The following is a 23,302-nucleotide window of genomic DNA, read 5'->3' as shown; positions in this document are numbered from 1 at the left end:
TCTTCTCTCTCTCTCTCTCTCTTTCTCTCTCTCTTTCTCTCTCTCTCCCCTTCTACCTGGCCCACACTGAGGACCAAGCCCGCAAACCCAGGCATGTACCCTGATGGGGAATTGAACTGTGATCTCCTGGTCTATAGGTCAATGCCCAACCATTGAGCCACACTGGTCGGGTGGAACTGAGCTATTTTTAATTTTATTTAATTTAGATTTAAATAACCACATGTGGTTGGTGGCTGTCCTACTGGACACTTCAACTCTAGACTATGAAAATAAATTGCTTTAATTTAACTTATTTTAAATGACATCAGTGAAATATCAAAAGATGTTTAATGTAAATACAATGAAATGTCACTCTTTAGTAATAACATTGCCTTTGTTTTCTCATAGAGCTTCCTTCCCTGCTTCCTATAGTTGATGTAGCTGAAGCCTTGCTACATGTTAGAAATGGTGCCTGGTTCTTGTGTCTGTTGGTGGCCAATGTTCCTGATAGTTTCAATGAAGGTAAATATAATTTTGAAATGGGATATTGAAGAGATTTACTTGGGCATGTAAGGACCTCTGTTTGAGCTAAGAAGAAACATTTATGGGGTTTTATTTGAGATTTTTTGTCTTTTGAAAGTTTATTAGTGTGCACTAATTTTAGAAATACTGAGTTTAGAGGTTTCAAAATTGCTTTGAGATTAACATTTGAAGTACAGTGAGTATGTAGCAAAAAATGCTATTAGTCACCAGTGCTATAATATGACAATAAAAAATGCCAAATGACTAGAAGATACAATCCCAATGCTCAGGGAACAAAGAGGAGAGGAGACATATATCTGTGAAATAGCCAGGGAGCCATCAATGCATGGTATCTGTAATCAGAAATACCAGCAATTAGGCCGTTGTTTTTTAGCCTTATTGCTATCAGTTTGCAGAAAAGTGTAGGGTAGAAATGAAGAAAAATCAATTGAAATTTTTCATGTCTATTTCAAACTACTAGTGATTGAAGATTATTGTTTGGATCTGAGTGATGTAAAGATAAAAACATTATTGAGTAAGGTAATTTGGGAATTGGGAGCCAAGGAGGAAAAAACACTGTATCTGAAGGTCATAGTTTCTGGCTTTGTCAAATATTCTTTAAGTGATTGCCATCAAGATACTTCACGTCTGTAAAATGGAGATACTGATAATATTTCTCTTACATTTCTAACAGATTATCACATGGTATGTAAAAGCCCTTTGGAAGCAGTGTCCTTGCTAATTTTCTGTCTACTTGTTCTAGTAGTTACTGAGGGAAGAGTGTTGGTGTCTCCAGACATAATTGTGGATTTCCTTTCAGTTTGTTGAGCCAGCAACTTGGGCATGTGCCCTGACTGGGAATCAAATTGTGACCTTCTGGTTCATAGGTTGAGGCTCAACCCCCCACTGAGCTACACGGGCTGGGCTTGCCGTCATTTTTGAAAGATATTTTCATTGGGTATAAAATTTTAGGTTGACATTTTCTTTTAGCTCTTTCAAGATGTCATTCTGTTCTCTGTGGTAATTTTTATTTCTGTTCTGTATATAATGTTTCTTTTTGCCTCTGGCTTTATTTATTTATTTATTTATTCTGGCTACTTTCTTTGTATCACTGGTTTTCAGAAATTTGATTATGATGTGTCTGGATATGATTTCTTTGTGTATATCCTGCTTGCAGTTTATTGAGTTTCTCTGGGTTTTTAATTTTCATCAAATTTGGGCAAATATATTTTTGTCTTCTATTCCCTTTTTCTTTTTGACTCCTTGATATTGTCCCACAGGTCACTGTGCATATTTTAAGTCTCTTTTTTATTCTTTGCTTTATTTTTACCAGTTTCTTTTACTATGCTTTCAAGTTTCCTAACACTTTTCTTAAATAGTGTCTATTCTGCATAAATGATTGCTTCTCAAGGCTGAAAATTTTTTTTCTAACTTTTTACTTACAAAGCTTAAAGTAATAGAGGCTATTGAATGTTCAGTTTGTAGGGGCCTGATAAAAAATGGAGAACGACAGGATGAAGAAAGTCTTGGAGGAAGGCGCAGGACAGATGCCTTATGCTTCTTATGTAAAATGAATCCTTCTCAGGCCCTCAAGGTCCGAGGCATGGTGGTAAGAGGTCTTATTTTTATGAGACAAGAGACTTTATATGAGGACCAGGAACTCTTCTCAAGATGGTTTTGGAATGTTGTAGAAAATTATAATTATATCCTGGATGTATTACCTTCCTCTCTGGGTTTTTATGTTTTGTGATACTTCTTCCTCTAAACTTTAGAGGCTTTAGATTCTGAAGCATCCTGGCTCTTTTCCTTATGATACTGAGTTCAGTTTGTCTTCTTTGCTGTGTTAGGTGGAAGAATGTCACTTGCCAGGCCTTGGAGTAGCTTTGACATTGGATCATACTAAAAATGAAGTTAGTGAAGATGGAGTGACTGACTTGGTTTGTTTTGTTAGTGGTTTGCTTCTTGGAACAAATGCGAAAGTCCGGACTTGGTTTGGAACTTTTATCCGAAATGGACAACAGGTGAGGGATAAATATTTGTATAGGTTAAGGATCAGGATAGTTTGGCAGTTAGTAAAAGAGGAAGAAACACTTTGAGAATTATGTCATTTAGACCAGTGGTTCTCCAATTTCTTAGCCTCAGGACCCTCCTAACATTAAAAAGTAATCATTGAGGATACCAAAGAGCTTTTGTTTATGTGCTTTTATCTATTGCTATTTATCATATTAGAAATGAAAACAAATATTTGAAATATTTATTTAAAAATAATCATCTATTCAGTGTGAACATAACATTTTTTAATGAAAAATAGCCATGTTTTCCAAAATAAAAAAAAGTAATGAGAGTGGTGGTGTTTTACATTTTTGAAACTCTCTTTAATGTCTGGCTTCATAGAAACTGTTGGAGAACTGCACTATAATAGTAAATAGTAATCGTAAAAATAATAGTAAAAAAGGCCAATAATGTCCTAGTATTATTAACCAGTTAACTGCCACGATGTTTTGAATTTAATTAAAAAAGGACTGCCACTTGCATCTATAGCTGCTTATGGCGTACAAATGGTTAAGGACACATTTTTGACCTGGTTTCCCTGAAAGCATTTGAGAATCTGCAGAGTCCTAAACACACTTAACTAATAGCAGAGCTGTTGTTTATGAGCACTTCTATAGCACATGTGACTCCATTAGTCATTACGTATTTGAAAGTACCATTTTAAATGATGTTTTACAACTCAAATTGTAATTAATTTAGTATATTCTGTACAACCAACCCAAATTAGGATGAGTAGAGAATTCTTGAAATGAACCAGTGAATTTTGAGTGTGCTCGATTGGTTAAAATTAGATTCTATAGTTATGACAGTCTCCGTAAAGGGGTCAATTTCAAGTGTTTACCTGGGGAGCTCTGTTTGAACTTCCTTTTGACTTACTGAGTGTTCCATGCTTTCTTCTTGTGGCTCATGTTTCTTACAGAGAAAAAGAGAGACCAGCAGTTCTGTCCTTTGGCAGATGCGACGGCAGCTGCTTCTGGAGCTGACAGGCATCCTTCCCACAGTGAGAAGCACCCGCATCGCGGACGAGGCTGACACAGAGACTGAGCGCCATGTGTCTGTGTACTCGGGGCTGAAAGAAGAGCACGTTGTGAAAGCCAGTGCACTCTTACGTCTGTACTGTGCTTTGATGGGGATCGCTGGACTCAAGTATTCCATAATTTAATATTTTACCTTTTTGTCCTTTTACGTTCTTGTTTCTAATCCCAAGAAAGTGAGTCAAAGGCCTTTTATTCTGAGGATTTGGGTTTTCTGTTGGGCTTAGTTAGTGGGCTGGCCTATATAAAGAATGAAGTCCTAAGGCAAAACTTCCTTAGCTGGGATGTATCTGTCTTTTTTGGTCTGATGTAAATATAATTATGTACATATGGGACAAGCCAAAGCAGTTTAAGAAACCTGTGATTCACCACAGCTTGACATGAGTATAATGAGTGATCGGTGAGTGATTGTGTGCCTAGCCCATGCAGCTAGTTGAAGTTAAGCTCTCCTATGTTTCCTACTATAGCTGAGGTCATAAATTGATATGATGTGATTATTTAGCATAAGGTTTATCATTTAGTCAGTGCACTGTATCCTTTTGAATAATGTCCTCAACTGTTTTACACAATCCTCACTTTGCATGGCTTTGATATGAATTTCAGTTACCACTGTTTAATTAAATATTATGCTCCCTCAACATCTAATGTATCAGTTACCATGATACATTAACCACATAATTGTGTAAAATACCAGCTTTGCTGAGAGCTCTTTAAGCCATAGATTACTGTATAAATAACATGCACATCATGATCAGTGGCCAATTGCATCATTTCTTTTAAAATTTGTCAGCAATTGGTCACCACACATTGATTACTCGGTTTATGAATAGACAGCAGAGTGGGTGCTTGTATTGTCTCCTTGACTCTCAGTGATAAACCCATGTGACATTTTATAAAAATAGATAACTGAAGGAGGGGACTAGCCAATAAAGATGAAAATGAAGCAAAGAAACAAAAAGTGGTAATGTTGGAAGTGGCATTTGAACCAAATGTAAATAGAAGAAATAGCTGATGTGTGAGAATGTTGACACAGCTTCTATTTGAGAGATCCTAGATATGCAGCCAGATACACTTGTCAACATAAATGAGGAAAGTCATTGTGATAAAAAGGATGAAGAAGTTTCAGAGGAAGTGATGCAGCAAAAATCTTCACATGAAAGGAAGTCTCAGATATTTGATGACTGAAAGTACAGGGGATAACATATTGGAAGCTGAACCAAACTTAGAAGGGGTATGACAGTTCATCAAGGCTTAGAAAAGACATACACTCTGTGTTGTAAGTTATACAATGAGAAGACGACAAAGACTGTTCAGACTACTATTGATAGTTTTATTTTTTTATGAAGAAAACACTTTAATTCCCAGTGTGTCTAATATTTTCTATTATAGAATTCTGTATAAGTATTAGTTTTACTATTTTTTATTTCCTTATGCATTATAATTGACAGAATTTTTAATGTTTTGACAAAAACAAATTTAAAGGTCACAGAACAGTTGAAACATTCTCCATTCATTATTAAGATCACGATGTGTAATTGCAGCTTACATGTTTTTTTAATGATTTTTTAAAAAGATTTTTAAAAAATTGATTTATAGAGAGAGAAGAAGCGAGAGGGAGAGAGAGAAACATCCATGTAAGAGTGAAACATCCATCAGCTGCCTCCTGCATGCCCCCTACCAGGGATTCAGTCCACAACCTGGGCATGTGCCCTGACCAGGAATTGAACCAGCAACCTTTTGGTGCATGGGATGACAACCAACTAACTGAGCCACACTAGCCAAGCCATCAGCTTACATGGTTCTTTTTATGCTTCCACACGATTGTGCACAGTGAGCAGTGCCTGTATTTGTGTCCAAGGAAGAACACTAGTTGTAAACTCAACAGTGTTGCTTTTCACAATTCAAGATGTTAAAGACTTTACAAATAGTGAGGTATTATTAGAAAGCTTAAAGTTTGTATTGGAATGGTGAAACTGTTGGGAAGTCCCTTTTTCTTTTTCCCTTCTTCAGCTAAAAAAAGTAAAGTGTAATAATGTATTCCTTTTTTAGACCAACTGAGGAAGAAGCTGAACAATTGCTACAATTGATGACAAGCCGTCCTCCTGCTACACCTGCTGGGGTTCGCTTTGTTTCACTTTCCTTTTGTATGCTGCTGGCCTTTTCTACACTTGTCAGGTACCTTAAATTGCTCTATTTTTTCAGGGTCTGCTTTTGTTAGTTAGTTAGTTAGTTAATTTATTTTTAAATTTTTTAAAATTGCAATTACAGTTGACATTCAATATTGTATTAATTTCTGGTGTACAGCATAGTGATTAGACATTTTTATAACTTACAAAGTGATGCCCCCAGTAAGTCTGCACCCACCTGACACAATGTATAGTTATTATAATATTATTGACTATATTTCCTAAGCTGTACTTTACATCCTTGTAACTATTTTGTAACTGCCAATTTGAATTTATTAATCCCTTCACCTTTTTTACCCAATCCCCCAACCTATCTCCCATCTGGCAACCATCAATTTGTTCTCTGCGTCTGTGAGTTTGCTTATTCATTTATTTTGTTTATTAGATTCCCCATATAAATGAAATCTTATGGTATTTGTCTTTCTCTGTCAAACCTATTTCACTTAGCACAATACACTCTAGGTTCATCTATGTTGTCACAAATGGTAGGACTTCATTCTTTTTTATGGCTGAGTAACTGTATATATGTACCACTTTTTTATCCGTTTGTCTTTTTTAAAAAAAATTAAATCGTTATTGTTGAAAGTATTACATATATCCCCCTTTTTTTACCCCATTGACCCCTTCTAGCCTGCCCTGTCCCCTGTCTCAGGCCTTCACCTCCCTATTGTTCCATTTGTCTTTTGATTGGAGCATTTAATACATTTACATTTAAAGTAATTATTGATAGGTGTGTAGTTATTGCCATTTTATTAATTGTTTTCTGATTGTTTATGTAGTTCTTTATTCCATTCTTATTCTCTTGCTCTCTTATATTTTGATGGTTTTCTGTAGTATTGTGTTTGGATTCCTTTCTCTTTATTTCTTGTACATCTCTCCCATAGTTTTGGTTTGTGGTTACCATGTGCTTCATATATAATATACCAAACTATGTTTATATCAATCTATTATAAGTTCATGACCATTTAAATTCATTTTATAATCACTACCATTTTTACTGCCCCATCCATGTTTATGTTTTGTCATTATTTTTTACTTCTATTGTCTGTGTGCTTGTATATGTCCCTTAAATTTATTGTTGTAATTACACATCATCATCCTACTTTTACATTTAAAAATATTTATTGATTGCCCTAACCAGTTTGGCTCAGTCGATAGAGAGTCGGCCTGCTGACTGAAGGGTCCCAGGTTCGATTCCGGTCAAGGGCATGTGCCTTGGTTGTGGGCACATCCCCAGTAGGGGGTGTGCAGGAGGCAGCTGATCGATGTTTCTCTCTCATCAATGTTTCTAACTCTATCCCTTTCCCTTCCTCTCTGCAAAGAATCAATAAAATATATTTTAAAAAAATAAAAATAAATTATTGATTGATTTTACAGAGAGAGGATGGGGGGAGAGCGAGAGAGAGAGAGAAACACAGAGAGAGAGAGACAGAGAGAGAAACAGAGAAAAACAGAGAGAGAGAGAAACAGAAAGAGAGAGAGAGAGAGAGAGAGAGAGAGAGAGAGAGAGAGAGAGAGAGAGGGAAAGAGAGAGAAAGAGAAACATTGATTTGTTGTTACAACTATTTATGCATTCATTGGTTGATTCTTGTTTATACCCTGACTAGTGACCTAACCCATAACCTTGGCATATTGGAATAATGCTCTAACCAACTGACGTACCTGGCCAGGACTACCTTTTGCCTTTTAATTTTTGTAATTATAGTTCTTCTAGTTTTTAGGTGGTTCTAGGGTGGTTGTTATATTTATTTAAATTTCTTGTTCAGGGTCACACTACCAGTAACTAGCAGAGATGGGATTACCACTCAGGCCTGTCTGGATAGGCTCTAAAAGGTGTAATCTTTCTACTATATAACACTGTTTTATTAGTAAAATGATATAGTTGTGGCTAATAATGACCTTTTTAGTTTTCTTAGCTTGGGGTAACAGGCTTTTCAGTTGCTTTTTATTTTATCCATTTATACCACAATGAAGTAGGAGATCAATGAAAATTATTTTTACAAGTCAAAGTTAACTTGTACTTTTCAATCTAAATCTAGGAATTTCCTTTAAAAGTCATTGTTGATATACTTTTATAATCATTTTTCATATCTGATAAACTGTGGTTGTCTCTTTTTCCCTATATCGTTTTTCTCTTTTTGAATAGTGATCACTTATTTTTCTACAATTTTGAGTTCTCAAAATGTTTCTATAAGTTAAATTTCACTTTCCAGGTAAAAGATGGAAATGAAATAATTAAGACTTGCAAATGAAGTAATTAAGACTTTTGAGAGATTTTGACTACTTACAACCTTAAGGAAAAGCATAGGCCCTCATTCTTCATCTCTACAACTCCTTCATATCTACAACTACTTCATATCTCAGTGACAGTGGTCAATTCAACACACTATTAATTTGAATTGATATTTCAAAATAGGGAAGGAAAAAATAATTTCTACTAAAAATAATTTCAGAATGCTTCCTTACTCCTATGCTGTTATAGCTGAGTTAAACCAGTAACATTCTGGTATTTTTTATGTAGTACACCTGAACAGGAGCAGCTAATGGTAGTGTGGCTAAGTTGGATGATAAAAGAAGAAGCTTATTTTGAGAGGTAAGAGGACTTCATTTGTTTCAGTTAGCTGAGTAAGTTTTTCTTAATCTCTGTTTGGAAATTCATATTTTATTTTCTGTTTCAACAGTACTTCAGGCGTTTCTGCTTCTTTTGGGGAGATGTTATTATTGGTCGCTATGTACTTTCATAGCAACCAACTTAGTGCTATCATTGACTTGGTCTGTTCCACTTTGGGGATGAAGGTAATTTTCTTTTGTCTTCTTTCTAAAGAAGGTGTTTCTAAGCTGGACGTTTTCTTGTAGTGTAAAGTAAATAGATTTTCATGTAGAAGTAATTTTAATTCAGTTGTTTGAAATTTTATCAGGAGGTCTTAGAAAAAATTACATTATGAAAACATTTATTTACCAGAATGTTCAGTGTAGGAAGCTTGGTAAACACAGAAAAGAAGGGGAAAATATAACTTCATTGTTCAGAGATATCCAATATATTATTGTTAACATTCTGGTGTCTGTTCTTTCTTTAAATTGACATACATATTTTGTAATTTTAAAGAATTTAGCAATATATGTTGAGCATTTCTTCATATCAGATATTCTAATACTGTATAATATTCAGTGACTCTATTGTAGTTCATCATGTGGAACAGTCATGACTTTCCTAATGGACCCTTTTTTATTTGCTATGTAAATTTTCCAATTTTGGGAAAATACTTAGATTAAAAACCTTATTTATGTAAATATATATACAGATACTCATGCATGTTTATCATCAAATGCTGTTTGGATTATTTCCTTAGGATAAAGTTCTTTGAGGCAGTTACTAACTAAAGAGTATGATGATGTTAAGGTGTTTAATGAGTATTGCCAGGTTATCTTCTAGAAAGATTATAGCAATCAAACTGTTTTCATTAGTAAGTGAGAGTGCCTATTTTTCTTTATTCTCACCATCACTGGCATTACTGAAATTTGATTTTGTCTTTGATTACTAGTGAAAACTATGGTAAATATGATTGTCATTATTTTTATAGCTCACAGTGTTGTTGTTTTTTTAATGATTTTTCTCTTTGCTTTCAAGAACTATGTTGTTTTTTAAAAAAATATATTTTTATTGACTTCAGAGAGGGAGAGGGAGAGAGAAACATCAATGATAAGAGAGAATCATTGATTGGCTGCCTCCTGCACGCCCCCTACTGGGGATCGAGCCCACAACCCAGGCATGTGCCCTTGACTGGAATCAAACCTGGGACCCTTCAGTCTGCAGGTCAATGCTCTATCCACTGACTCAAACCAGCCAGGGCTACAGTAGTGTGTGTTTTTTTGGTAATTTTAAAAATTTATGTGTTTTGGCTGGTTTATTTGTTTTGTGAATCTAGGGATTTTTATGATTTATTTTTTATTTTACTGATTTAAAGGGCTCTTTATATATAAATGATATGCCATTATGCTGTATATATCATATTTCATCATTTTAAAGACATATTTTACCCGATATTGAATTGAAATGATGTGTAATGTTAATGTGCTAGTATTTCACCCCTCTTTTTCTTGAAATGCAACTAATTAAATCAGTGATGTATTTTATAATCCTTAATGTGGAGAAGTACATTATGTTGTAATTAATTTTTCCCTGTTGTTTTTGCCACATGAAATTATTTTTGTGTGTGTGTGTTTGTGTATAGTGCATATTATTTCTCTTGTGGTTCTTACTTTGCTGTTATGCTTAGAAATATTTTTCTTTCCTTAGGTTTATAGAAATGGTCACCTATATTTTCTTCTAGTGTTTTTGTGGCTTCATGTTTTACATTTAAATTATTAATACATTTGGAGTTTATTTTGGATATGGAGTCATGTGTGCAAATATACAGCAGGTCCCATAACATTGTATTGTTCTTGTCACTTCGTTATACCATTGATAAGACGCTGTGGGAACTTAACTCTTGTTACTATCAATTAGTCTACAGTAAAATTGGTTTCAATATATAGGGGTGAGCAAAAGTAATTTTATAGTTGTAAGTAAATGAAACACAGAGTTATTCTTTTATTATTTATTTATTTATTATTGTATTTTTTGACTTCTTTGTAAACCTACTTTTACCTGCCCGTTTGTCATTTCTCTCAAAGTTGCAGAACATAACAACAATGTTAAGTGAGGACTTATAAATATTCCCAGAAAGGTAGCTGCCCATCTCTCTTTATTGAAGAATCCACTTCTTCCCACTGACTTGAAGTGTCAATAATATTATTTACTAAGTACTTTTATATGTTGGTTCATTTTCTGAGGAAAAACATACTTTAATATTGGATCTGAGAAGCCACTTCTGAAATAGAGTATTTGAACATTAATATCACAGTCATTTTAGATAATAAATTTACCAGAGAAAATTGTGCTTACTATATTTTTATATCCTATGGGAATTTTTTTGGTTGTTTTAGATTGTAATTAAGCCCAGCTCCTTGAGCAGGATGAAGAATATCTTCACACAGGAAATTTTTACTGAACAGGTACTTCTTTAACCTTCTTTAATAACATTCTTTGGGGGAAAACTTGTATATCTCAGTTTAAGAGAATAATAAGGTATTTTCTATTCTTTTTAGTTTCCAGTGATGATTTATTTAATCTTTGAAATATTGGTAAAAATAATCTCATACAAAAACATGTTTGAAATTTATATATTTTGGAGATATTGAGTAGATACTTAGAGTACAGTCTTATATATTAGTGGTAGGGATCTCACATGGGGTAATCATTTGGATTTGTCAGAAGAAAAATAAAATAGAGACCTATTTAAACCTTTGGGTTGTGAGTTTCATTTTTACCTAGATTATAAGCTACAGTCTAAATTTCTTATTCTTGTATTTACATGTTCTTATTTGGCCTCAGCACTTTGTTTCCATGGTTATTCCCAAAGATATTTTATTTTTTCAGTGAAGGAGACTATTCTAAAATTTAACATTAATTCTCAGGTTCACTTGTCATGTTAAATCTCAGAATACAAAAATATATGTCTTAACAACTGAAATATTTGCATATACTCATGCATCCATAATTGTTGCTTTTAAAAAATATTTTTATTGATTTCAGAGAGGAAGGGAGAGGGAGAGAGAGATCAATGATGAGAGAGAATTACTGATCAGCTGCCTCCTGGTTCATAGATCAGTGGCTCAACCACTGAGCCAATTGGGTTACCACTGAGCCCGCTGGGCTAATTGTTGCTTCTTTTAGGGTAATTTCTCATCTCTGTATCATAGTCTTCCTTCTCCCCTCAATGCACACACACTCCCACATAACAGTTACACATTTGGAACTAATTAGAAGACAATAGAGATCTGTGCATGACACTGAGGATAACAGTACAAACTCCAGTTTATATTTATGTGATACTTTATAATTCACATGTTTTTCATAAAAAATTTTCCACCTCACTAAAAGATTTTTGAGGCAAGTAAGTCAGTATTGTCCTATTCTGTAGATATGAAACTAGACTCAGAAGATAAAATGACTTAGCCAGAGTCATTGAGCACAGATGATATGGATTCCAAATATATATATATTTGTTAATCCTCACTCGAGGATATTTTTCCATTGATTTTTAGAGAGAGTGGAAACGGTGGGTAGGGAGGGAGAGAGAAAGAAAAACATGGATGTGAGAGAGACACACCAATTGGTTGCCTCCTGCATGGGTCCCCACAGGGGCTAGCAATTGAACCTACAACCCAGGAATTGAACCTGAGACCCTCCTGTGTGCAGGCTGACACTCTAACCATTGAGCACACTGGCCAGGGCCCAAATTTTATATTTTTTAACTTACTATGCTACCATCAACATATCTATGTTTAAAAACAAGTTAAAAAATTAGAAAACATCACAAATTCCTAATTGTATGCTACCTTATTATTAAAATATAATTAAATCATGTAACAATTATTTCTTATTTATTTTTAAGGCCTATACTTGTATTAAGTATGGACAATCTACCTTTCAATCTTCCCTCTTTCAGAATAATTTTGTATTTAGTTCTATCATATGTATTAATACCGGGTTTCCCTTGTAGGTCGTCACAGCTCATGCAGTTCGAGTCCCTGTCACCAGCAACCTGAGTGCCAACATTACTGGCTTTTTGCCTATTCATTGTATTTACCAGCTTCTCAGGAGTCGTTCCTTTACCAAGCACAAAGTGTCAATAAAAGTATGGTCATTTACATTTATATTTTAAGCTACAACCTCAGTTAATGTTTTTTCCCCAGTCCTAGTTCATTTTTTAGGCCTTTACTGTGGGTTTTGTGTATGAGATGTGTCTACTTACAAGTCATTCACATAGTTATAGTAATTAGGAACTTAATTTTAGTTTTTTTAAGTAATAAAAAAATTAGTTATTTACAAAATGTACAGTGTTAATAATTCATTTATACTCTCATTAATAGCATATGACTATTTCATTAAGCCTTAGTAAGAGATTGCCATTTTCTCTAGTTTGGTTTTATTCACCAAACTGAGAAAGTTGCTAGTCATCCATAGCCAGCTTGTACATATTTTGATAAGTTTTCAATTTGTTATAGTTGGTTATATCAAACATTTAAAAGGTCCTCTAAGAAAAGGCTGAGTCCCAGGAGGTATAGAAATCTGTTTGAACCTTTTCTAGAGGTTCTTTGATTTATAAAAAACAATGAACAATATGTGCATTTTTTTCATTTTTATATGTGCAATGATATCACTTTTAATTATCCTTGTTTTTATGATTTAGTGAAGTTACTAGTATTTTCTAGCTAGTTGGTGTCTTCTACTTTATATTTTTAGCAAGTGAAATAGATACGAATTAAGAATCCAAATGCACACCCAGCATTTCTCCATGTCCTCAATCTGTGCAGAGAGTTAAGTGATAGTCTCTCATAAGTGGTTCTCAAAGCCACTTTCTTGATCCATCTGGGGGTTTGCTCAGTGAAGAACTATTCCTCTTCCTAAATTTCTCTTTGCTGTGAGGTCTTCTACAATGACAGATATGGTGCTCTACGTACAGATATAGCAGGGACTTAGTTTTCTTGCTACTACTTAAAAACAAATATATTAAAAACTGAAAATTCAAACTCATCATTTTAGATTTATCTTCCACTGGACAATATTTTCAATTAGATATAAAAGTAGTTCATATTTTCAAATCAAAGACAGTGTGAAATTGAAGAATATATTTTTAACTGCTAAAAGTTAATAGTGAGTTGCACTGATTCCTAAATCATGTAAAATTGTATGTGCTATTAAAATTTCACTTGCTTTTTCTTATTGCCATAATTGATTTAGTGCCTATCACCTTTTTTTTTTTTAAGGACTGGATTTATAGACAGCTATGTGAAACCTCCACTCCACTCCATCCTCAATTACTTCCTCTGATTGATGTGTACATAAATTCTGTACTTACTCCTGCATCTAAATCTAATCCAGAAGCCACAAATCAGCCAGTCACAGAGCAGGAGATACTTGACATTTTCCAAGGAGTCACTGGGGTAAAATAGTGATTTTTTTCTTTTACATTAATAACCTTATTGTTCTTTTAGTTTATTCTTTAACTTATTTCATTTTTCTTTTACTGATTATTAGAGGACTTCTAGGTGATTCTGAATTTAAAATGGGATTAAATTTCTTTAGATTACTTATAAAAATTTAAATAGTGATATTCCAAGTATTTTGTTGAAGAGGCATTTTTTAAAGTATATTTTTATTGATTTCAAAGAGGAAGGGAGAGGAGAGAGAGAGAGAAACATCAGTGATGAGAGAGAATCATTGATCGGCTGCCTCCTGCATGCCCCCACTGGGGATGAGCCCGTGACCCGGGCATGTACCTTGACTGGGAATTGAACCTTGACCTCCTGGTTCATAGGTCAACGCTCAACCACTGTGCCACACCAGCTGGGCGACAAGGCATTTTTGAGGAATTCTTTTAAAAGCTTCACTTTAAAGTCAGGAATACCTGGAGATTGTGTGTTGATCAAAGGACTATGTAACATTCAACACAGGTTTATTTAGCTTCCTGTGATTTTAGATATACCTAGATTCATTTGTTGTGAATTTGAAGAAAATATTTTTCTCTATTTTTTTAGAAGGAAAAATAGTCACATGTTTTAACAAATATATTTTAATGTATAATACCTTTTTTAGGAGTTATTTTCTTTATAGTAATTTCAGATGAGACTTTAGACTCCTGTAAACCTTTTTCAGACACAGCCTGATGGGATTTCTGTTGAGTAACAGCTATTACCCTTCATCTCCCATGTCATCTCAAATTTAATTTAAACTTCAAGTTGTCTCTCTGAGTAATGCAAACACAGCAATGTTCCTCCCGTTTTGGGAGCAGCAACACTGAATAGTCTATTTTGAGTACTTTTGCTATCCAAAAAGCATTCATGAAATTTAACATTATTTTAAAGCATTTCTGTTACCTCCAGAGTGACAACACCCGCCTTAATCAGCGTTTCAGTATCACAGCACAGCTTTTGGTGCTTTACTACATCCTGTCATATGAGGAAGCTCTCCTAGCAAACACAAAGACTTTAGGTAAGTTGTGCATGGGTGAGTGTTTCTAGTGATAGTTCATTTTATTTGCTTATATTTTGTTACTTCTCAAGCTGTTATATGAGAAAGCCAGGTCAACTATTCTAACAAGCTTCAGCATCATTTTGTAGTCTTTGCAGTGTAGGCATTGTATATACTCTGATGCATGATTACATGTATGTGTGGGCACATAACTACCCCTTCAGGCTCAGTCCTTAGGCTAATTTAATAGATAATGGAATTGCCTGTATTTTAATAATTTTAATGACCTTATTAACTAAATGTAAATATAGAGAGAATCTCTGGAGTGATTCCTTGAGAGATGACGGAGATGTGATATAGAAGACAAATGGAGGGGTTGGTCTTTCCTTGGAGAATTTTTTCCCTTGGTGTAGGAGAATTTTTTTTTCTAGTCTAGTTTCTTATCTCCAAGTGGAATAAATAACTGCAGAATATGTCATAGATGGGAAAATTTTGCTATTGAATAGCCAAAAAGATAATTATCTGCCTCAAATTTATTCCTGTCTGTGAAGTTGTATTGTAGTTTCAGTACCTTGTTAACTGTTCTGTTTTGGCCCTAATAATAAACATTAACAGCCACCAGGTCCTATAAAAAGCTCAAATATGGAATTCTTGAAATTTGAGATTGAATGAAGTATTAGGATATCATAGTCTTTTTTTAAAAAAGTGTGTGTGTATATATATATATATTTTTTCACATACACATATATTTTTGGTTTTAAAAATATATAATACATGTGTGTAGTTTTAGTTAAATATTGTATTAATCCAAAAGAATATGTGTAAGAAATAAAGAGTAATATAATAAATCTCTGTGTAATAATACCCAGTTAATATATGAGCATTACCATTATATTTCCAGTTTTTTTGGGGGGTTTAAATATGTTTTTATTGATTTTAGAGAGAGAGGAAAGGAGAGGGAGAGAAAAAGAGAGAGAGAGAAAAAAATTGACCAGCTGTCTCCTGTATGCCTCCTACTGGGGATTGAGCCAGCAACCTGGGCATGTACCCTGACTAAAATCCAACCGGTGACCTTCTGATGCATGGAATGATGCTCAAACAATTGAACCACACCGGCCAGTGTTTATACTTAAAGAATGTTTCCTATTTATTGCATTGAAAGACTTTATTACTAGGTAATACAGTTTATTTTTAGATACTTTTGAAGTTAAAGACAATAGTAATTAATATTGAACATATGAGGTACTATTTATAAAGCAGCCAGTGGAATCTTAAATGCAATTTCATTCTTTTTTGTTTTTAATCCTCACCCGAGGACATGTTTTTATTGATTTTTAGAGCAAAAGGAAGGAGAGAGAGAAAGAGGGAGTTGTGAGAGAAGGAAGTGCCCAACTTCCTTTAAAAAGCATCAGTCACCACAGTAATACATGATTAGATTAAGACTGCTGGAATCATGAGGCTTTAAGCCACGTGGTCATGACTGTATTTGGTCTTCCTGATTAGATTTGCGAGTCTAGACTTACCACTTTTTTTTAGTGTAAGACATTTTTGCATATGGCTTCTCTCACTCATGATTTTCCTCCCACTAGTTTCAGTTTTGGGGCATTTTCCAGATCTTGCCCTTTCTCTTCCTGTGTATTTACTGTTTTGGTAGCAGTCCTTCATCTTTTATGAGTTGTATTCTCAGATTAAGTGAATTAAAAGTAATTTAACATTGTGTTCCCATTTGGGTTGAAGGTTAAGATTTCTGTTGTTTCTGACACTTTATTTTTCTTATGCTTTTTATCTTTGACTGACAGCTGCCATGCAAAGAAAGCCAAAATCATATTCGGCCTCTTTAATGGATCAGATTCCTATCAAGTTCCTTATTCGACAGGCTCAAGGGCTGCAGCAGGAGTTGGGAGGTATTTGTTTTACTTGCTTTTTACTGCTAACATTCACTGTTAAACATTTTCTTCTGTTTATGTTATAAATTTAATAGATGCTCAATATTAAAAATTCAGAATATTCCAGAGTGAAATTCCTGTTTACCTCCCTTTCTAATCTTACTTCTTGAGACCCCCTTCTCCCCCCACCCAACTCCTAGCTGTTTTATTTTGGTGTGTAATTTCAGACCTTTTTTTTTAATCCTCACCTGAGGATATTTTTCCATTGATTTTTAGAGAGAGTGGAACAGAGAGAAACACATCAATTGGTTGCCTCGGGCTGGGGAGGAGCCTGCAGCCGAGGTATGCCATTGACCTGAATCCAACCTGCAACTCATTGGTCCACACGCCAATCAATGCTCTATCCATTGCCCTTTTTTTATACAAGTTGATCTATATGAAATTGCACATATTCAACTATTCAAAAATTTAATTTCATATGGTTGAAGAGAATAGATACATACACGAGTAAAATTTAAAAAAATTATAAATGTTATCATATCCGTCTCTTCTGAGATTTGCTTTTTCTCTGGGAGTCTTGGAAATCTTTTCATGTCAGTACATGTACATTATTGTTTTTAACTGCTTCATAGTGCTCCATAGCATGACATTACTGTAATATTTTTACTGTAAAACTGTCAAATAAAAATATGGTAATATTTTTTGACATTCATTTTTTTCCTTATTTCTGTTTATCATGTTTGAGTTTGGATTTTGTTTGTTTCTTTAAAGCTCAAATTTTCTTTTTTTTTTCTTTATTGTTGGTTTCAAGGAGGAACATGAACCTTCTTTGGTCATTTTTAGGTAGATGTCTGCATTTATTGTATCTTTGCTTAATTTATTTTCAAAGAAATGATGTTATATCTGGTAGCATTTGGCAACACATGTTTTATTAAAGATATTATGGAATGTAAATTAATTTGCACTATTGTAAGCAGTCATTTTTGTGACTATTTTGGGATAGTCTTAATTTTACATATATTTGTGCGTTTAGATATTTAAGTTTTAAAATAATACCACTTTTGATTGTTATAGTGTCCTTTCGAACAGAAACATTAATTATTTATCTTAAAATATATTTTTATTGATTTCAGGGAGGGAGATGGATAGAGAGAAACATCAAGGATGAGAGAGAATCATTCATTGGCTGCCTCCTTCATGCCCCCCACTGGGGATCAAGCTCACAACCCAGGCATGTGCCCTGTCCAGAATTGAACCATCACCTCCTGATTCATAGGTTGACACTCAACTACTGAACCATGCCAGCCAGGCGAGAAATATTAATTTTAAGCAGTTTCTTTTTTTAAAAAATATATATGTATATTTTATTGATTTCAGAGAGGAAGGGAGAGGGAGAGAGAGATGGAAACACCAATGATGAGAGAGAGTCACCAATCAGCTGCCTCCTGAACGGCCCCCACCGGGGATTTAGCTAGCAACCTGGGCATGTGCCCTTGACCAGAATCAAACCCAGGACCCTTCAGTCCGGAGGCCGATGCTCTATGCACTGAGCCAAACCAGCCAGGGCTTAAGCAGTTTTTATAAGAAAGGAAGCAGATGCTATCCCTTCTGGGACTAAGCAGTGGTATCCGGAGTTGATTTAGTTGCAGAATAAGGGGGTGATTGGATCTAAAGTACTTTTATTACTACTAATACTATTATTACTACTCTTACAACTCTGATGATGATGATAATAGTATAGATAATAAATAGTCAATATTTATTAGGTTATTTATGTCCCAACACTTGGCAAAGTGGTACTTTCTCTATAAATTTTTGCAGTATCATAATTTATTTTGTCATTACTTATTAAAAAAATTTTTTGGAGACCATTTATTGGGTAAATTACATAGGTAGAAGGAATGGGCTTAGGAAACAAGTTATAGAGGTAAAGGAAGGGCCCTTGGAGCTTGGGAGCGAGGAAGCTAATGGTAATGTGCCTGGGGCCGGGAAGGGGAGGGAGAAAGGGAAAGGCACTGGCATGCTTCTGGAAGGAGAGTGCGCTGGGTCCTCAGTCCTAAGGGTTTTATGGTTGGAGATTTTAGGTGAGGTCCCAGGGAAGATCTTAACAGAATATTCAGTAGCTTTCCAGGTGTGTCCATTCAGGGTCGTGGTCTCCACTGACTGGCCTCCAATGACACCAGGGCAGGGTATCATTATTTCATGCAGCTGGTCCTGAAGTCAGCAGTGATCCTTGGCTCGTTTTGTTGCTTATCTGGACTTAGAGATGAAATACAATACTTACCTGGCAGGGGAGATACCATGATCACGAAGGTGGTTTTCCCAGGGCGAGGCTTATCCATGTGCTGACCCCTGCGATTTCCCCAAATGTGGGAAACTCGACTGCATAATTTGTGGTAGTGGGGGACTGCGTTCGCGCTCTCCCCTGGTTAAAAAAAAAAATAAGAAATACAACTGAGGCCTAGATGTTATCTCTAGGGAGGAAAGGTCAGAGGGTCCAAACCTCATGCCCAGCTATGTGCTAGGGAAGGAAAAGTCACCCTGGGGCAAGGTTCCACCCTTTGTTGTAGGCAGCAGGAACGGCACCAGGTGTCTGACCTGTGTGGTCAGACCAAACCAGGGTTTAGCAACTTAGGTACTTGACTTCTGGCTAAGAAAAGAATTCAGAGCCAAGACCCAAACTCGCTAGAGAAAATTTATTTGAGCAAGCAAAGAGAAAGTACACTCAAAGAGAAATTTCGAGCAGCTGGCTCAAATAGCTGCCTATTTTGTTATTACTGATACTAGAGGCCCAGTGCACGAAAATTCGTGCACTCAGGGGGGTCCCTCAGCCCATCCTGTGCCCTCTCGCAGTCCGGGACCCCTCTGGGGATGTCCACCTGCCAGCTTAGGCCCACTCCCTGGGGGTTCAGGCCTAAGCTGGCAGTTGGACATCTTTAGCGCTGCCGCAGAGATAGAAGAGGCTCCCGCCACCACTGCTGTACTCGCAGCTGTCAGCCTGCTTCTGGCTGCGCAGAGTTCCCCCTGTGGGAGCACACTGACCACCAGGGGGCAGCTCCTGTGTTGAGCGTCTGCCCCCTGGTGGTCCATGCGCATCATAACGACTGGTCGTTCCCAGTCATTCCACTGTTAGGGTCAATTTGCATATTACCCTTTTATTATATAGGATTATCTAATAACTAGAGGCCCAATGCATGAAATTCGTGCAAAAGTAGGCCTTCCTTCCCCCAGCTGCCAGCACCGGCTTCCCTCTGGCACCCAGAACCGGGGCTTCCCTCCAGCTGCTGGCAGGCTCCCGGGACCCGGGCTTCCCTCACAGCCCCGGCTTCCCGGACATCTGGTCTAATTAACATATTATGCTTTTATTACTACAGATTATTATTATAGATAGTCATGAATAGGCAAACTATGTTATAAGCAAAAGGCTGGAAACAAGACTTCAATTTAATAAAAGGAAGATTTCCCATTTTATTTGAGCTTCCTTATTTTTTTCCTTTTTAAAAATTTTATCTTTAATTATTAGTTTCATGTGTACAACATAGAGATTCAATATTTATCTACTTTACAAAGTAGTCACAGTAAGTTTAGTTACCATCTATCACTGTACATGGTTATTATATAATTATAATATCAACTCTTATTTCCTGTGCTGTACATTGTATCCTTCTGAATTATTTTATAACTGGAAATTTGTACTTCTTAATCCTTTTCCTCTTTTCCACCTAGTCTCCCACTTGCCTCCCCTCTGGAAACTGTTTGTCCTTAACCCTTCTTGAAGGAAGACAAATGACCCTCTGTGGATATCATCAATACTGCTTCAGTTGGCCGACATACTTAGCTGTGTGACTTTGGCAACCTTAATAAATGTCTTCAACCTGTTTCATTACAGTAGAATGGAGACAATATTGCTTACCTTGTGAAAATGTTAGGGTGAAATGAGAAAATGTACATAAAGTGCCTGAGGCCTTTTAGGTATCTAAAAGTGGGCAACTAAATCTTACCTATCTATAGCCATGATTGTCAACTGGGTAGAGAAGACATGTTCTCCAAGAGAAGCCTATCAGAATTCCTGAGGGAGGCCTTTTTCAAATGCTGTGTGATTTCCCCCAAGTGGATATTTTTTTCTCCCCTTTTCTTTCCTCTTCCCTCAACTCTTGAACTATTGCTATGTCAAACAACATTTCCTGGCTGGAGACTTTTATTTTGGGATAGTGTTGAAGAAAGCTTGAGAACTTTTGAGGAAAAAAGTGGTTTCCAATGTTCTATGTATCAGATCACTTGGTTTTCTTTATTTAAGCAGATTCCCAAGCTAAACTGCTGTATAGAGGTTCTCAAAGTTAGTGTGCATGCACAAAAAGTGCACATTCCTTTGGCTGGCTGAAAATGAAAGGGAGAAGAGAGAGAGGAGAGATGATTTTGGTGTTTAAGAATGAAGAATCCAATTGACTTTTTATATATTTCAAGGGTTGCATTCTGCTTTACTACGTCTCCTTGCAACTAACTACCCACATTTATGCATTGTGGACGATTGGATCTGTGAAGAAGAAATCACAGGGACTGGTGCCCTGCTAAGGCGAATGCTCCTGACTAACAATGCCAAAAACCACTCTCCTGAACAACTCCAAGAAGGTACAGTAAATTGGTAGTCCTTTTATCCCTTTAGTAGTATCATTAAAGTCTTAAAATCATGCAGAATTTTCCTGGGGATATAACAGTGCTTTCGTGAATATATTTTAAGTAATTCTCTTTGAGTGTGAGGGCTTAAAATTAATTTTTTTATATCGATTTTAGTGAGAGGAAGGGAAAGAGAGAGAAAGAGAAACATTGATTAGTTGTTCTACTTATTTATGTATTCATTGGTTGATTCTTGTTTGTGCCTTGACTGGGGATTGAACCCCTGCAACCTTGGTGTATTGGGACTATCCCCTACCCAACAACTGAGTTATCCGGCCAGGGCAAGTTTGAATTTTAACCATTTTTTTCTGACATACTTTTGTTTCCTTGTAGGTACTAAGTTATGTCACTACATAGGTCATGTGGTTTTAGGAAGGTCCTAACCTGGTCAGAACAATGAACGGGCTTGAATGGGTTGGCGTTCTAGCTCAACACTTGAGTCAACTAGAAATATGAAGTGAGCCACACTTATAATTTTAACTTTTCTATAGCTACATTTAAAAAGTTAAAAACAGGCAAAATTAATTTTAGTAATTATTTTATTTAGTGGAATATATCTAACATATTATCATTTCATCATGTAATCAATATAAAAAACTATTAATGAGATATTTTACTGTTTTTCCATACCAAGTCTTTGCAATCTGGTATGTATTTTATATTTAGAGCACATCATATTTTGGAGCAACTACATTTTAATGCTCAATAGCCAGATGTGGTTAGTGATTATTCTACTGAAGAGCACAGTTCTAGGAATTTTTTATTAACAGTAATCTGCTAGGTGCTTACAACTTATAAAAGGGGCCACCCAGAAGGTATCAAGAAGTTTGCGTCCTTCCAATGAATACTATTGCCAAAAGCAATACTAGGGAATATTTTCATATTGCAGTCAATTTTTAAAATCAGTCTGAATCATCAAGGAAATGACATTTGTCTTTGAGTCGCTACTGTGAATTTAAAAATAAGATACGTTTTGTTTTCTATGAAATAATTACAGTTAACATGAATTTTTCTTAAGGTCTTTACTCTAAATATAGCCAAAACTATGGCTAGGATTGTAAATTTTACTTTTTTTAAAGCAACATTGTTTTCTTGATTTGCTTGATCTATAGTTTGATAGTGCAGCATTCAGCCAGTGTGATGCAAGAATATTTAAAACATGCATGACCTCTTTTCCCTTAGATTATCAAATAAAAAATGACAACAGCCAACACAACAATAACCATCAAGTGTGAAGGAATCAAAATTATACTATTTTTTTGTCATATTGTCAAAAAATATATGTTTTGGTGTGCCACAGAATTTTAGTAATTAGTTTATGTGTGCCATGAGATGAAAAGGGTTGAAAATCGCTGTGATAGAGCAATATTACTTCATCTTTGGTAAGCTGTATGGAATTTAGATTATGACTGCTAAGTTTTCCTTTTAGCATTTTCAGCTGTCCCAGTAAGTCACACACAAGTGATGCAGATTCTAGAACACTTGACTCTACTCTCTGCCAGTGAACTCATACCATATGCAGAAGTATTAACATCCAATATGAACCAGCTGTTGAATGCAGGAGTTCCGCGGCGAATTCTTCAAACAGTCAATAAACTATGGATGGTTCTTAATACTGTGATGCCTAGAAGGTAATTTTAGTGTATTATTACATGTAATAGATAAATGTATAGCAGTGATTATATACAATAACCTAAACTTAAATGTAAAAAAAATTGTTGAATATTTGAAGAATGTCTGTGGGTTGAGTCAAGCATTGGTATTCTTTTAAACAATTCTCTAGGTGATTTCAGTGTGCAGTAAGTTTGAAGAACATTGGATTAATTATTTAGTCTTTAGTCAAATGGGTCTCTACTTATCCATAGATTGTATCAAAGACACCTAGTCAGCTCT

At 35.3% G+C, this 23,302-nt stretch overlaps 1 protein-coding gene and 1 pseudogene across 1 annotated transcript in view; both read left to right on the top strand.

Moving 5' to 3' along the window:
* INTS2 (integrator complex subunit 2) overlaps positions 1 to 23,302 on the top strand; it is a 41,191-nt gene that overhangs the window by 3,427 nt on the left and 14,462 nt on the right. The window contains exons 4-17 of the mRNA XM_008149495.3: positions 388 to 501; positions 1,980 to 2,110; positions 2,349 to 2,522; positions 3,473 to 3,699; positions 5,637 to 5,762; positions 8,295 to 8,366; positions 8,455 to 8,569; positions 10,760 to 10,828; positions 12,379 to 12,513; positions 13,646 to 13,822; positions 14,762 to 14,870; positions 16,649 to 16,753; positions 21,200 to 21,364; positions 22,839 to 23,040. Coding sequence (XP_008147717.2) covers positions 388 to 501; positions 1,980 to 2,110; positions 2,349 to 2,522; positions 3,473 to 3,699; positions 5,637 to 5,762; positions 8,295 to 8,366; positions 8,455 to 8,569; positions 10,760 to 10,828; positions 12,379 to 12,513; positions 13,646 to 13,822; positions 14,762 to 14,870; positions 16,649 to 16,753; positions 21,200 to 21,364; positions 22,839 to 23,040 — 1,921 coding nt within the window. The remainder of the gene's footprint in view (positions 1 to 387; positions 502 to 1,979; positions 2,111 to 2,348; positions 2,523 to 3,472; positions 3,700 to 5,636; positions 5,763 to 8,294; positions 8,367 to 8,454; positions 8,570 to 10,759; positions 10,829 to 12,378; positions 12,514 to 13,645; positions 13,823 to 14,761; positions 14,871 to 16,648; positions 16,754 to 21,199; positions 21,365 to 22,838; positions 23,041 to 23,302) is intronic.
* On the top strand, positions 19,012 to 19,163 carry LOC114234421 (U1 spliceosomal RNA; annotated as a pseudogene).

The sequence above is a fragment of the Eptesicus fuscus genome, chromosome 20 (genome assembly GCF_027574615.1).
Source record: "Eptesicus fuscus isolate TK198812 chromosome 20, DD_ASM_mEF_20220401, whole genome shotgun sequence".
In the NCBI taxonomy this organism is placed as follows: Eukaryota; Metazoa; Chordata; class Mammalia; order Chiroptera; family Vespertilionidae; genus Eptesicus; species Eptesicus fuscus.
Note: the sequence above shows the minus strand (reverse complement) of the source record. Positions and strands in the feature narration are given on the sequence as shown.